Genomic DNA, 16,139 nt, shown 5'->3' with positions numbered 1-16,139 from the left:
AAGTTAATTTGATCAACATTGGGGACATTTAACTCTTCTGTTTGGTCAAAAGGCTCATTTCATGCTCATTTTTGGGGCATTGAGAAGCTGTGATTGGCAGAAAAATAATGTTGCCGTTAACAATTCAGGCCAATTAGTTTCCCAGGGGGAAGCGCCGGGCCGCTCGGGCCGCGACACAACTGTTCTTTGTCACTTTATGGACCGTCATCCGTCAACTGTCACACTGAGTCAAAGAGCCTCCAAGCCCAGTGTTTCCCCAACATTTCCCAGAACAACAGCCGAGAGAGAGAGAGAGAGAGAGAGAGAGAGAGAGAGAGAGAGAGAGAGAGAATGAATTTTTCTGACTTAAATGTAATCATTAATGTATAGTTAGGTTTTGTTTTTAGTGTCATTCATGTGCAATCATCAGACTGAAATATGACGTTCATGTTATAAATTGTAAGATTCAATTCTCCCGGTGGGCAGGTAGTGACTGAGGTGCTCTTGATCAAGTCATCTTTACATTAGTTACTTCCTGAGTGTTGCTGCTGTGTGTGTGTGTGTGTGTGTGTGTGTGTGTGTGTGTGTGATGGGTTAAATCCAGAGGTCACATTTCGAGTAAGGTTACCATACTTTACAATCACTTTCACTTTCTTTCATATAAGGTCGGACAGTTTTATTTCTTTATGTTTGACAGAAGTTCAGTAGTTTCTCGGGAATCAAACTCTGGGATGGCTGCTGTGTAGATGTTCAGCATTTGTGTCTTTCTGGATGGCTGATGTGTGTTACTGAATGGAGGTATTAGTGTCCATCAGCATTGACTTTGTTAGCTGCCTTCTCACCCTGGGAGGCCTAGAGGTCAAAGGTTAATCAGTCAGCCAGACCCCTTTACACCCCACACAGACACACACACACACACACAAACACACACACACACACAAACACACACGCAGATTGACATGCATGCAAAAACTCAGGCAGACACACACACAATGCTCAAACACACATACACATGCATACATGTACGCACACACAAACAAACACACACACACACACACACACACACACACACACACACACACACACACACACACACGCAGATTGACATGCATGCAAAAACTCATGCAGACACACACACACACACACACACAATCATGCAGACACGTACATGCACACACAAACACATATGCAGACACACACTAACACACAGATAGACATGCATGCACACACAAACTCACGCAGACAGACAGACAGACAGACACACACACACACACACACACACACACATGCACTTGTGCATGCACAAACTCATGCAGACACACACACACAATCATGCAGACACATACATGCACGCACAAACACACATGCAAACACACACACACACACACACACACACACAAACACAGATAGATATGCAGACACATACACACACACACACACACACATATGCACACAAAGAAACACAATCATGCAGACACACACACTCATGCACACACATACAAACACACAGACACACACATATGCACATGAAGACAAGCAAGAAGACATTACAGTCTGTGTGTTGTTATTGTGTAAATGAAGTGTGTTGATGTAGTTTATGTGTCACTGGTGCAGATTCACAGACCTCCCACCTCACAGTCCATTCACACTCATAGTCCTGTGCCTAATGTGTGACTTCTGTGGGCCCCCAGGGGCCGAGGGGTAAAAGTCAGACCCTCACATCAGCAGGTCAGCAGCACAGCTTTAGGAAGCCAATGTGTAAACACAACGTTACCTTCTGACCCAAACCTTATGACTCCAGTCTGAGGACAAAACCTCATGGCTCTTTGCATTAGACATGCCTGTTACTGAGAGACTCGCCCCTTACACACACACACACACACACACACACACACACACACACACACACACACACACACACACACACACACACACACACACAGAGAGAGAGAGAGAGAGATGTGAATATACAGTAAGTATTGAACTGAGGACATCTCTCTCTCTCTCTCTCTCTCTCTCTCTCTCTCTTTAGTCTGGTGCTCATGTCAGCTGTCAGTCTGTTGTTGTTGTTGTTGTTGTTGTTGTGTCTGTCTTTGTGTTTATAGCAACAAACTTTTTGATGAATCACATACACTTTTAATATAAAGAGAAGTCATGAAAACAGCTTTATCTAGTTACATATTTGATGAAAATAAATGACTGCATAGGAAAACTCTTCTGATCTAAACACACTGTTTTGTCCTTATTTCTATTTTTTATATTGAAGAGCAATCGTAACTCTATGAAATAATACAAACAGAATTCGTGGAATTATTCACTGACCACAACATTCATAACAGCCTTGTAGTTTGCTAACATTTCTGCAAAGAATAATCGATGACGGGTTGTTGAATTTTTCTAAAATCAGGTTTGTTGAGAAATGTTCTGTGAGTGTTGATTATTTTTTGTAAACTGCACACCTGAACTAACAAATGTCTTAAAATAACCACCAGAGCAATGTCTGTGAGGAATTATTGACTACGCTTCTCTGAATTATTTTAAAATAATGCACAAGCAAAGTGTGCTAATTGTGATCAAGTCCATAACTGTAAACACAGTTTTCTATATCCAAACATTTCTTTGAAAGAATATCTTGGTAACAGAAGGAAATCTAGTGGATTAGTTATATCAGTATATCTGTCAGAAGAGAAGAAAACTGTGTGATTTGACATGAATGTATTCGACTAAAGTGTTACAGAAGAAACAGCAAAACTGTTGTGAGCGTGAATGCAGATGAGATGTGTAAGTGTGTGTTTTATGAGAGCGGGCCACAGGCAGAGAGGAACTGTTTTACGGGGCCATAAATACATTGTTATTAGGTGTTAGAAGAGAGCTGAGATTTATTCCAGTGATTAGCCGGCTTTCCTTCTCTCTCCATTAATCCAACACACATACAGTTCAGATAAAGCTTCATCTCACTCAAGTAAATTATTTGCTGTGCTGAGTTAATTATCCCTCATTTAAGGTGCATTTTTTAATCGGGTGGAGAGAGGAGATTGCTGAAAGCCGCAGGTCTGTGACTCTTGAGATCTGGACTTCATGAATCGTGAACTGCACACACACACAGAAAACTCAAGATGTACTTGAGTAATAAGACACTTACTGTTAATGTAGTCAAAGCTTTATTTTATAGGAGAGTCTCATGTTGTCACAGATAGTGTGTAGTTTTAAAACACACAGACACACACACACGCACACACGCACGCACGCACGCACACACACACACACACACACACACACACACACACATACAGAGACTGAAAGTCCACCAGCAGGTGGAGCTCTTCTACAGAGAGATGTTTGACTGACAGCGTCTTCATTTCTCTTTGCAGGATCTCAGATCAGCGGTTTGAAAGACTGCCATATTTCATCTTTGGTGACTTTAACTTCAGGTTGGACTCCAAGCGGGTAATTGAGGTGAGTGAAACGCAGACACATACGGCCTTGTGAAATCACAACTCGTACTATTGAGAAAGTATGCAGTATGTGTACTGTGTCCTGTAGGCAAATTTCATGTATGTGTAGAAACCTGTGCAACCTATTATACAGGCCAAAATATCCCTGATATGAGCAGAGATTACTGCATCCCACAATGCAGTGTGCTTGACTTATTTGACAATAAACCAAAAGTAATTTAAACATCATCAGAATACCAAACAGTACAGAGTTGGTTAGCAAAACATGGATTAAACATGCAAATAGAGCAGCACAACAATTAATCTTGACTAATCGTTTGCAGAATAAAAGTTTTTGTTTACATCCTACAAAATGTTTCTCAATTACATACATGCATGTGTTTTTAAATATACAAAATAATTACACACAGTGCACACACATATATTATGCAAAAACAAACTTTTATTTAGGACTGCATCGATAAATTGCCCAAAGATGCTTGCTATGCCTCTCAATGAATTACTGTGAAATGCCGCTACATCCAAAAGCCAGAGGGCGCTCTCATGCAGAAACTCAATATGCACCGCAGAAGAAGAACCATTTACACACACATCTCCAGGAAATGTCATAAGGATATATTTATAGTGCTGTTCTTCAAACATTTTCAGATATTTTCCTAATAATAAAGAATTTGTATAATGATTATGTGTGACGAGTGTTGCTTTTTCAAATGCATGTTATAAATGACTCAAAATAACAGTGGCTATGTTTACATGCACAAACTTTTGTCAATCCAACTGAATTTAATCTAATTGCAGGTTAAGATAATACAGTTTACATGCACCCTAAACACTGCAATCTGATTAAAATTCTATAGCATTCTATAGAATCCGAACCAAACGTCTGCACAAGCGCAAAGCCAGGGTTGCCAGTTTCGCGTATTAGAACCACCCCAAATGGACATTCAAAACTAGCCCAAAAGCATCCCTACAACTATTCACAGCCCAAATACCAATAACTAATGAATGAAATCCTTTCATCTTTAACCCGCAGAAAAAAAACAGTTTAAACAGTAGCTCAAATCTAAACTGGAAAAAAGCAGAGGACTTGGCAACGCCTCTCTTCGAGTTCACACTTTATCTGGTTAAAAGTCAAAACTGAGTTGGAGAAAGTTGTTCTTAAGAAGATTTCAGATATAGGTACACTCTAAAAATGTCTGGGTTATTTTTGACCCATAATGGGTAAATATTGGACAGAACACACCGCTGGGTTAACACTGATAACAACAACCCAACATTGGGTCATTTTTTACCCAGCACGTGTTCTGTCCAATATTTACGCATTTTGGGTCAAAAATAAGCCAGACATTTTTAGAGTCTAATGTAAACACACTTTTTAAAAGTAACAACGCTATTTTATTGCTTTAAGTAGCATAATGTTTTAAAAGTACCCATAAACGCAGCAGAATGTACATCGCGTGACCCCAGTAACGTTACCTTAATAATGCTTAATGCCGCTGCCTTGCTATTGCGTGTTTCTGTGAGGAGAATCATGTAATATAAGAGTTTAATATAAGACGTGAACTTGAGCACAAATGTTCTGCGCAAGTATTTTTTCATCCGATTGAGAAAATAATAGGATTCACACGCTTACATGTGTACTTTTCTCCTGCGGATCGAATCACAGATCAGAGTACACCACCCATTTCAATACAATCGAAATTTGCATCTGATCGTCCTCAATCATATTGATTAAGGGGTTTACATAAATACTTTTCAATACGATTGAGCCATCAATACGATTACAAACGGATTATTTGGTTGCATGTAAACTTACCTACTGATTTCAGATCGATAAGGACTCACTGATCAAAAGGCGTAGGACATGAAATAACTGTGCATAATATCATGATCGCGATTCAGAATCTCTCAGCCAGGTATTATCAGTTTATATCGGCATTTATCATCTTATCCCTACATTGATTTTAAATGCAATTAATCATGATTCATCTTTTGACAGCTCTATATAATGTATGAATATAAAAATTTACATAATTATTACACATTGTACACACACATATATGATGTAAAATCAAACCTTTTTTCTGCAAATGGTTATTCATGATTTATTGTTATGCAGCCTTATGCAAATGAGCATTATTTATTAATGAGATGATGATTCAACATGTAACACTATATAGAGATACACAGTAGTATATAAGCTGTTTCACATTCTTCTTATAAAATCACTATAGACTAATCCAGACACATACATAAGAATCTTGAGACTTTATCTACATTTCCCCTCCTCACAGATCTGCTAAATGCTCCTTATGTGCTGCGTTGTGTTTTAAAAAGGCTCTATTAGCACACAATGAGTGTGAGAAAAGCCTCCATCACGTAACAATACACACGGAGGGCCGGTCAGCAAACACAGCTGGGCCCCGGGGTCCCTCAGGACCCTAATGAGTCGTATATCTGAGGGCTGTAAAGCACCTCTGCAGAACCACACAGAACTGACCCACTCTGTGTCACAGCTCATTGTTCTCACTAAGGTCCTGTGGGTGGGAATAACTCGACTCTTTACAGATCAACCTGAGTTTCATTCAGCCTCATTAAACTCTTAAACTGAACTCACTGCAGGTTTTCTGATGGCTTTGGGATTCTCAGATTGTTGCAAAGCATTCAAATGATTACTTTTAATTTGATATAGCAGACCCTTTTGCTGTTTGTACACAATGATGACGTGGCAACGGCACAGTTTGGCAATGGAAGTATGGCAAGAATCAGCAGTGAAGAAACACAGACCGAGAAAGTTATTTTAAAACTTTTCTGACCCGACATGCGCAGTGGGAACCGGCTGTGACGTGAACCGTGAAGGGGTCTATAGAAGACGTTCAATGCAGATGGCCAAATATAAAGTGGCCAGATACATATATACATATATTAGTGTATATTATATTAGTGCAACCAAACGCAACACCCAGACATTTTCATGCTGGGAAACCGTTTTGATAAACTTTCTGAGTTGCTAACACGTTACAAAGAATAACACCACTTCACTCAAAATGCGCGTGCAGGCTTTTTAATCACATGGGCTGTAAAAGGGTCTATAGGTCTCATAATAAAAACAGATATAATTAAATATCATTAGTATTTTCAAAAATACCAATGGCCAAAAACTCAGGATGTGAAAGTTATGCATACAAGTTATTGAATTGTAAATTATTCTGTTTAAAATAACTAAAGCTTCCTCAAAAGATAAAGTTATTAATGATTTTGATTTAAAAAAAAGTGTTTACATACACTGTGAAAAATACTTTGCTGCCTTAAAATTTTTTGTTAAATCAACTCAGATTTACAAGTCATGTCAAGAGAGATGAGTTGTCACAAGTTATAAAATATAGTTGAGAAAAGTCAACTCACCTGTAGTTATAACAACTTATCTCTAGTCAAGATAAATAATAGTAAGTTGAAATCTGAGTTGATTCAACAAAAATTTTTGAGGCAGCAAAGTATTTTTTACAGTGTATGAATGAGTTTATAAATGAAGACAAAGGTAAGTCATTATTATGTCAATGCTCAGCATCAGCAGTGTCGGGGGTAACGCATTACAAGTAAGGTGCATTACGCACTAATATTACTTTTCTGAAGTAACGAATAAAGTAATGGATTACTTTATAAATGTACACATTCATATTTGAGTTACGCAAATGTAAAGTAATGTGAGTTACTTTTTAGTTTAATGAATTACATTTAAAAATAAAATATTGCACTGAATTAAACTGAACATATTAACGTAGGATAACACACTCTATGCACCTGAGCAGGAACAGTTTGAGTCAGAAACGGAGATGACAGGCCAGAGCTCGACATTTTTGTGATCATAAAAAACACCTGCAAGGCCTGAAAGAGATCAAGCATCAGCCATATAAGAAAAAGTAACGCAAAAGTACGCAAACGAGTAACGCGGTTAGTTACTTTTTTGTGGAGTAATTTAATATTGTAATGCATTACTTTTTAAAGTAACTTTCCCCAACACTGAGCATCAGTATATAATATTTGTATATATTTGTAATATTGCATGATTAGAGATCTTTGACAGTTTTTCTAACCATCTTACATCTTCTATAACTTCTATAAGTTTAATGCTTTTACTTCAATAAATAATTAATCTGTAAAATAGCAGCAGAATGAAAATGAACGTTGATTTGGTTTAATAGGCCGTTTATTTTTAAACCTCACATTCTCATGGACCCACTTACATGATGGAAATGATATCAGTCTCTTAATGTGTGTGCGTGTGCACGAGTGTGTGTGTGTGTGTGTCTTTGTGGTCTGTCTCTGTGTGTATATGTGTGGTTGTGAGAATTTAGTTGAAGACTTGATTGTTGATTAATGTCAGGCACACAATTAGTGTTGGTCTTAGCTCAGCTGAGTTCACATCAGTGATGTTGTATTGATTTGTGTTGTAGTTTAACTGGAGATTGATTTACACACACACAGTCACACTCATTCACACTCATTTATTTCATTAATGCCTAATGAAGCTGAATACACTCACTGTTAACATAGTCATGTGTTTGTGAAACTAAAAAGAGCTTGGTGGTTGCTGAGTAGTTGGCTTACTTTCGACCTCTCTCTGTCAGTCTGTCTGTCTCTCTGTCAGTCTGTCTGTCTCTCTGTCAGTCTGTCTGTCTCTCTGTCAGTCTGTCTGTCTCTCTGTCAGTCTGTCTGTCTCTCTGTCAGTCTGTCTGTCTCTCTCTCTCTGTTTGTTTGCTTTTCTATAGTAATAAAAGGACAAAATCAAAGGTGTAAAAGTTAGAGATATAACCACTATACTGTAGGTGTGATTTGTGTTAGTGCGAGTGAAGGTGGATTTATATTTTAATGTCTTTTATTTAGTTCAGTAATATGATAATATGATGAAATCTTCAGTGAGATAAACAGTGTCTGTGTGAGATATGAGAGGTGATCACCTGTGTGCCATGAGCTCTGTGTAACCCCGCTGTGGTGCATGCTGGGATGGGACAGGACCTCAGGGCTCTGCCGGTAGTGAATCAGTTTGTGTAGTGACAGAGCCACGACCATGCGCCTGGACTCCAGTATATTTAAAATCCCTCCTAATTAAAGTTAATAGAATGTAAATTTATTTTCTGGGAAAATGGCGCGCTCTCATTTCAGGATTGATAGGGGCTGACAGGGGGGTTAATTACTGACTTGATCTACTGAGCTCGTGACATAACTTGTGCTGTTTTTAATTGAAGTGTATCCGGTGTACGCTCGCTCTCGCCCTCCGTCTGCAGCGCTGGGAACTGCACGGGGCGGCACACGCAAACATCAATCTCTTGTTCTTTGTCCTCTGTCTGTCTGAGGGCCGAGCAGCATGAAATTAAAGGTGGGCCCACGACGAGCCCTCGCTGTAAACGAGAGATGTAAACTGCTCATTAATGAGGAGCGACAGGGTCATAAAAATATCATTTTTCAACATCTGAAGAGCTTTTTAATTGATGCCAGATGTCAATTGGGTTTGTTTTTGTGAAATAATTGCAGAGAATAAATGAGTACACAACTGATGCCCTGTATCCTCTTGAAACACGTCTGCATCCTCCTTACGATCTCTCAGCTTTGTCTGTAGCACTTGTGAAGGTCAAATGTCCTCAATAACACAGTGATTGTGAGGACATCACTAAATAAAAAGTCTCATAAATCAGTCAAATTAAATCTAAACTCATGCAAATGTAATTGTTAGTGGATAGAGAAATATCATCATTCTGATATTAAATCAATGAAAGTCTATAAAATGATGTCATTAAATCAATGAAATCATTTCAAGCAGATGTTTCTATTTTCTGATGATGTTACAGTGTTGGGTTTCAGTTCTTCTGAATGTTTTTTGGTCTTGTCATATGAATTCTAGTCTGGTCCCTGCTTGTAAAATATGATGTTTAGGATTTGACCTGCCAAGAATCGTAAGTCTGATTGATTAGAAAATGATTTTTTTCCTGATAGTACAAACATTATTGAGTTTGTTTATTACCCTGAATTATTAGAAGTACTGTTAAACTGATTAACTTATTAATAAAACACGTTAGAAGTGAAATGTTCTCCTGAATCTATGAGCATATGATAGACAGAAGACAACATCTGTGTGTGTTGTGTTTGTGTAGATGTGCACCAGCTTGTGTGATTGTTGCGTGTGCACACATGGTTGGTTTTGGTTAGAGACCTGTAAGTGTTGTGTTAATTCATTCCTTCAGAATAAGGCTTCATTTCGTACACACAGTGTTTGTGCATTTGGCCCATCATAAATCAAAGGCGACAGAGGCATTAAACACACACTACATTAGTCAGGCTAATTAATTTTGGGACACATCCATCCATTAGTCAATGGCTCTGTGTTTCATGGGACAGACAGTGACCCTGTCAAACCAACCATGAAAACACACACACACACACACACACACACACACACACACACACACACACACACACACACACACACACACACACACACAGACATACACTTGCAAACATTACAAACACCTGATCTCAATCCAACACCATCAGAACAAAGCAGTACCCAGTGCACACTACACAATGTACACTACACACTGAGTAATGCACACCACACAGTGTACACTGCACTGAGACATACACACTATACAATGTATACTACACACTAAGTAATACACACTGTACACTACACACTGAGTATTACACATTAGGTATTACTGCACACTACAGTCTAAGCTTTATCTTTGATTTTTTGTAAAAATAAAGCCACACGACTTCTATTAAGTATTGATGAAGATGAAACTGATGATGAAATGAGAGCTCATTGTTAGTTTAGATGCACTGAAAAAAAATGACTTTTTGTCTTGTTCTCAGTACAAATTAGGGCTGTTAATCGATCAAAACGGATGTTTTTAAAACTGTAATTCTGTCTATGTGTATGGGGTGTGCACGCTTCAGATCTGTCAGTCAGCGCGAGGAAGATCATTTTCGAGTCTTATCTCTCTTAATAACTCTTCAAACATAACTGAAGTCCTGCACTTTATTTTGTAAATTCCTGCATGTTTTAAAATCAGAACCAAAATTTCAGACGCGCAGGTGGATGGAGACTCATCTTTCTATTAGATTAAGCATTTAGGACGATACACCTCTCAGAAAACATACAAATAAAGATCAGTTTAGATTTACTGTCTAAGGGGCCGATCACACCAAACGCGTTTATGGCAGTAGCAGGTGCCTTTTTTGAATGGTTTTCTTTGGGCAGTGAGCAATATCCTTGCCTTTCTTGCCGCTTGCTGCAGCACACGTTTTTGAAGGAGCGCTGAGAGCGGAAAAGCGGCATTTGTCATTTGCGTCTTTCCATTGTCCAATTGAATGAGGGGAAAGGCGGGTCATTTGTTGTGGTGATGGAAGTTTACAGTTGTTTGGATCAACCGGACTGCAGTCATTTACTGTCTTCTGCATGTTTGTTCAAACAAGGTCCAAGCAAGCGTCCTCTTTTTAAAGTTTCTGATGATATTAACAGCACAAGAGCACTCATGCTTCAATATTTGATTGACAAGACAGCTGACTTGGTGTTTGCCTAGCAATATAAAAGGTGCGCTGCACTGCTCTTTATTAAAGCGAAAGGCAGTGTGGCGCACCTTGCGTTTCCAAGGGTTTAAAATGCATTTGGTGTGATTGGCCAATAAGGCTGCTTCTTAATTTATCCAACAACAGGCTGTCAAACAGAAGTTAGTTCGTTTTAACATGCTGTTAAAATTGGTGTCATTAAAACGAATTTACGTTTACGTGTTATTAACGCATTAATTCTGACAGGCCTAGTACAAATAACTAAAAATTCAAGTCCTAAAAAAAATATTTTTTAATAAGTTAACTTTTTACTTAAAACATTTAATTAAAGAAAATTTAAGACAAATGTCCTTACCCCATTGGCAGGTTTTTTTTTTTTGCTTGCTTTAAGGACAAATTCACTTTTATTGTAAAAATTATTTATGAATTATTTACGTGAAAATCAGACTTATTTCCTTTGGTCTTTTTGCTCATCAAGAAAATACACTATAAAAAAATAGCTGTAATTATGCAGCTGGTTGCCAGTAACTTACTGTAGAAGATAAAGACTTGAACAACTTTGAACAAACTGTTGCCAGTAAATAACATAAATGTAAAATCTACAGTAAGTTACTGGCAGCTAGTTGCCAGTAATACCCAGAAATACTGTAATTTCTACAGAAATTCTTTACAGTGTACATCTTGATTTAAGAAATGTGTATATATTTGTACTGAAAACAAGACAAAAATCCTATAGGTAAGAAAGTGATTTTTTACAGTGTAGTTTATGTTTCTTGAGGTCTAGTGGTATTTTGTGCTGTTTATTGGTGTCTGTTGCCTTTATTTTGTGGTGTAGTTCATAAGGAAGAAATACATAGTGATGTGTTCATTTATTTACAACAGTAATCATCATCATAGGTCAGTGTTTTTCTCCAAATAAACCCACATGATCTCTCTGATGGTTTCATTAGATGGACAACCACTTGCATTGTCTGTCTGTTCCTCTCTTAAGTTTTTTCTACGTTTAAATGCGTGAACAAAGAGCGTGACACATCGTGAGCGAGCGAGCGAAGCTTTTAATCAGCCTAATTAAAACAGTGAGAGAATGAAGAAAAGCCACAGGCTGTTCCTCTCACAGCCTCATTAACAACAGATCGTTTGAGCGCGCTCCGTAAGGCCCGAGCTCATCGGGCGGCATCTCTGGAGACGGGCGCGAGGGGTCCGACTGGCACAGACATCACAGACTCTGAGCTTCAGATATCGCACGTCTGCCCCTCGTGTGGAGAGTTTTCTAGTGTTTCCTTGTGTGAGATACTCAAGTGTTCTTGTGTTGTCGAGCATTTATTCAACAAACGCACAACACAACAGCTGCATGTCTCGGTCTGGATCTTTTTCTGCTGGTCTGTTTTCTATGTCCAGATAGATATCTGACTTCTATCTTGTTCACTGGATGGTATTGATGTATGTGAACAGTTTCATGTGTATAGAAGGCTGTGAAAATCAACATGATGATGAGATGCTCACACTCCTGCAATGTATCTTGCAAATAGTTTTGTTTAGTTTTTCTTACTTGTGCTATACATTTAGTGATGTATTGAAACCATTGGCGTCAGAACCATTATATGTGTGTGGGACAAGACCAATGATATTGGACCCACTCACTTTTTCTCTAATTTAGCTTACATGTCTGTTCACTTGTCAGAACGCTGTCAGTCAAATCCATTCCATTAGAGGAAAGCCCTAATAAATGAAACTCTGCTTCACGTTTTAGGTACAACCTTAACTTCCACGCTGCTGCTTCCTCAAATCCATTCCACTTTGCTCATTTAGAGTTCGTATAAATTAAACTCCATTTCATGTTTTCACTCCTCCTGCACTTGAGGTCCGTCTGTGTTTCTTCATCTCTCTGTCGCAATGTTTTATTCCTCACCCACCCGCTCACACTTAAAATATCTGCTGAAATTACATTTTCCCAACCCGACAGATCCCATTAAATTTAGATCTTGTTTCTACAATCTCACATTTAAATTTATCTAACTAAAAGAGAGAGAGAGAGAGTCTGAAATATGACATCTGTCACACAAATTATTAGCAAAATATGAATGAAGGAAACCCGTTGGCTTATGCAAAATGAAATCACCTTTTAATTGACATCTTTTTAACAAAAGATTGTCCTGACGACGACCATCTTAGCATCTCTTCTCAAAAAACTGACCATGATCTCTCTCTTTTTTAAGGTGCACTTGTGGCAACACCGGGGTACAAAGACTTCTTGCCAGGTTCTCAGGGAAGAATAAAACAAAAATATTATACTGTCAACATTGATCTAACAGAGAAAAATAAAATATCATATACGAAAACCATATAGGCCTACTTGCTATAGAGTTGCTATATGACAAATGAAAAGGCTATTTTTTACCGAACTACTTTAAACCTGCATACAAGAAGAGAATGACATTGCCTGATGATAGTTTTAGTATCAAACAGCTCTTCAGATGTGTCTGTACAGGTTAAGGCTGCACCATATAGCGGAAGATTTCTTGATATCTATCTCGCAGAGAGTTGCAATAACTTGAAGAATATGTATTACCTGTTGATTTCAGTATGACAATTACATATCTGAATCACTTAAAAAAAGCTAATAAAAATAGCATTTCTGCAGGAAAATAACAAGAAATATCATTACAGCCACATTTAACAGTAGAATCACTTATTTACTGAATATCGTGCAGTCTTAGTGCAGGTGGTCAGTTAGGATGAGTTCGGATACACTTTCAAAGGATGATGGGAGTCTGCTATTAGTATAAATATAGGGGGAAAATATCAAACCTGTCTCTTGAAAAAACTATTGATGAGTTTCAAAGATGCTTTCAAAGTATTTATGTGTCTTTTTAAGTTTTCTTTCTTAAAAGTTTTTAGCTCCTAAATGCTTTTGGTGAATATTTGATAGTTTTGTGTCTTCTAGATTTTTCTTCTCTGCATTAATCTTAGGAAAGCGTTTCAATCTGCCGCTGTGATGTTTTCTAATCCCTGCTGTCTGTGTACGCTGACATGGACTGTGGTATTTCAGCTCTGACTGACTGACATTAAACAGCCGTCTCTCGTTCTCCATCGTGCTGCCGCTCGCCCATCATATTTAAGAGAGTCATTAAGTGGCACATTGAGAATTCATGGCCTCTCGTCCTTTAATTCCTCCTGTGATTTATCTGCGATGCTCGTTTCTCTGAGGAGCCCAGCAGGATGAAACCAGTGACTCGACAGAGAATAAGAGCGGACCAACGTCTGTCTGTCTGTCTATTAAATCTGAAAGACCTGTACTATAGTAAGAAAGTACCATGGTAATATCGTAGTTTTAGGACATCAGACATCTGAACACATGAACAGCAGTTTTTTCCTCTCCATCACTATTATATTTAATGTGGCGTGTAAACAGACAAATTATCATTACATTACCTAAGAAAATAAGTCTAATTCTTAGTTAAAAAACATACAATTGAAGTGAATTTGTGTTTAAAACAAGAAAAAAATAAGAAAAAAACTTAAAACTTAATTGTTTTAAGCACAAATTGACTTAAATTGGATAAATTAGAACTAGACTTATTTTATGCTTATCAAGAAAAGCATATTAATTTAAGAATGTTTATATATTTGTACTAAAAACAAGACAAAAACACTAAGTAAGAAAGTCATCTTTTGCCGTGTAGATCTTCAGCCTAAACGTTAGCATATAGCATTAACTAGCTGATAGCGCTAACAGAACATTCACATTCATAACGCTTGACAGAAGACTTGTCTGAAGTGTGGTTAACAGCCAATCACAGTGGCCGCAACACATGCTCCGGTCTTGCATAAACGTAATTGGCTGGCTCTACACTAGGTTATTTGTATAAAGTAATCTGATTGGCTGACGCATGCGTTTGCGCTTAAAAAGTTGAGAAATGTTCAACTTCACTCGTGATCAGTGGCAGCGACACGATGCAGACGGATCCACAATTTAGTTCAGCAACGCATGTCCCAACCCATTCTCACTGTGTGAATGTACAGTAACTCAGCAGTCACAACTTTATTTTTATCATTGCAACAACATTATACCAACAAGTTAATGTTGGGGTGTACATCTGGACTGTGATGTCACAGCCTGTGTTATGTTGTGATTGGTCTGTTTTCCAGCGGTCTTTTGAGGTTTACATAAGAAGGAGGAAACATTCGTGTTTAGGCTCATGATATTTTATTGCCATGTACACAACTCTTATTATTCATCTATGACTACATAAATACATTTTTACATTATATGGCACATTTAATGAGAGCTTCATAGAGTATTTCAGCTTTAAACCTTGACATATTATTGTCTGGATGAGCTGGTGTGATTTTCTGACATGTTGGACTCATGATGATTGTGGTGTTTAAGAGCGATAGAGTCAGACGCTGTGTATTGTTCCTGATTTCATGGTGTTTGTCTGACAGCTTGTTTCTCAGCTTTACTTTTAAAGGATGTAAGGTGGGGTCACAACAAGAGGGAGGACCATGAAAAATCAGCCATCACACAACACTCACAGCTCAGAATACTAAAACTCTTTCTCAGACGCATTGATTGTTTGTGTGTGTGTGTGTGAGTGAAGTGTTGCTTAATGTGCTTTAAGCCTTTTTAAACTGTAACACAACCAGAAAGAGAAAGAGGTTTTGTTGAAGAGTTGAAGAGTTTTGTTTAATAGATGTTGTGATTTATTCATTATGAGTTTATTAAAGCTCCAGTGTGTACTTTTTTTAGTTAATTCTTAGCAAAAACCCATGTTTTCTTCCAAAAGTATGTGCTCATTCATGTGTAATTCCTTCCACCCCACTAATCAAAGTATTCTCGTAAGTGTAGAATCTGCTATTTAAAATACATACGATCGAGTCGCTCTCTGGCTGAATCCATGTTGTGCCTCCATCTTTGAAATACATTCGCTGACGAGGGACATTCCTGAAATTCAAGCTCCACCTTTCGCGCTTTCAGAGTACACTCAAGCTGGCCGCGAGCTGAAGCCTACGGAGGTTGCATGTGTAGGCGGTATACGTCATCAAGACAGTCTTATTTCAGAATATTAACAATTATAAAGCTGACATTTATTCTTAGTTAATTGTAAATTGATGTAATATGCTTATGACTTGCGAATG

The 16,139-nt window shown here is 38.0% G+C and overlaps 1 protein-coding gene across 2 annotated transcripts in view; it reads left to right on the top strand.

Moving 5' to 3' along the window:
• The window catches only part of LOC129415910 (inositol polyphosphate-5-phosphatase A), a 130,129-nt gene that overhangs the window by 81,258 nt on the left and 32,732 nt on the right, over nucleotides 1-16,139 (top strand). For both annotated transcript variants that reach the window (XM_055170102.2, XM_055170101.2), the window contains exon 9: nucleotides 3,351-3,435. In XM_055170102.2, coding sequence (XP_055026077.1) covers nucleotides 3,351-3,435 — 85 coding nt within the window. The remainder of the gene's footprint in view (nucleotides 1-3,350; nucleotides 3,436-16,139) is intronic.

This window comes from Misgurnus anguillicaudatus, chromosome 11, assembly GCF_027580225.2.
Source record: "Misgurnus anguillicaudatus chromosome 11, ASM2758022v2, whole genome shotgun sequence".
Classification (NCBI taxonomy): Eukaryota; Metazoa; Chordata; class Actinopteri; order Cypriniformes; family Cobitidae; genus Misgurnus; species Misgurnus anguillicaudatus.
Note: the sequence above shows the minus strand (reverse complement) of the source record. Positions and strands in the feature narration are given on the sequence as shown.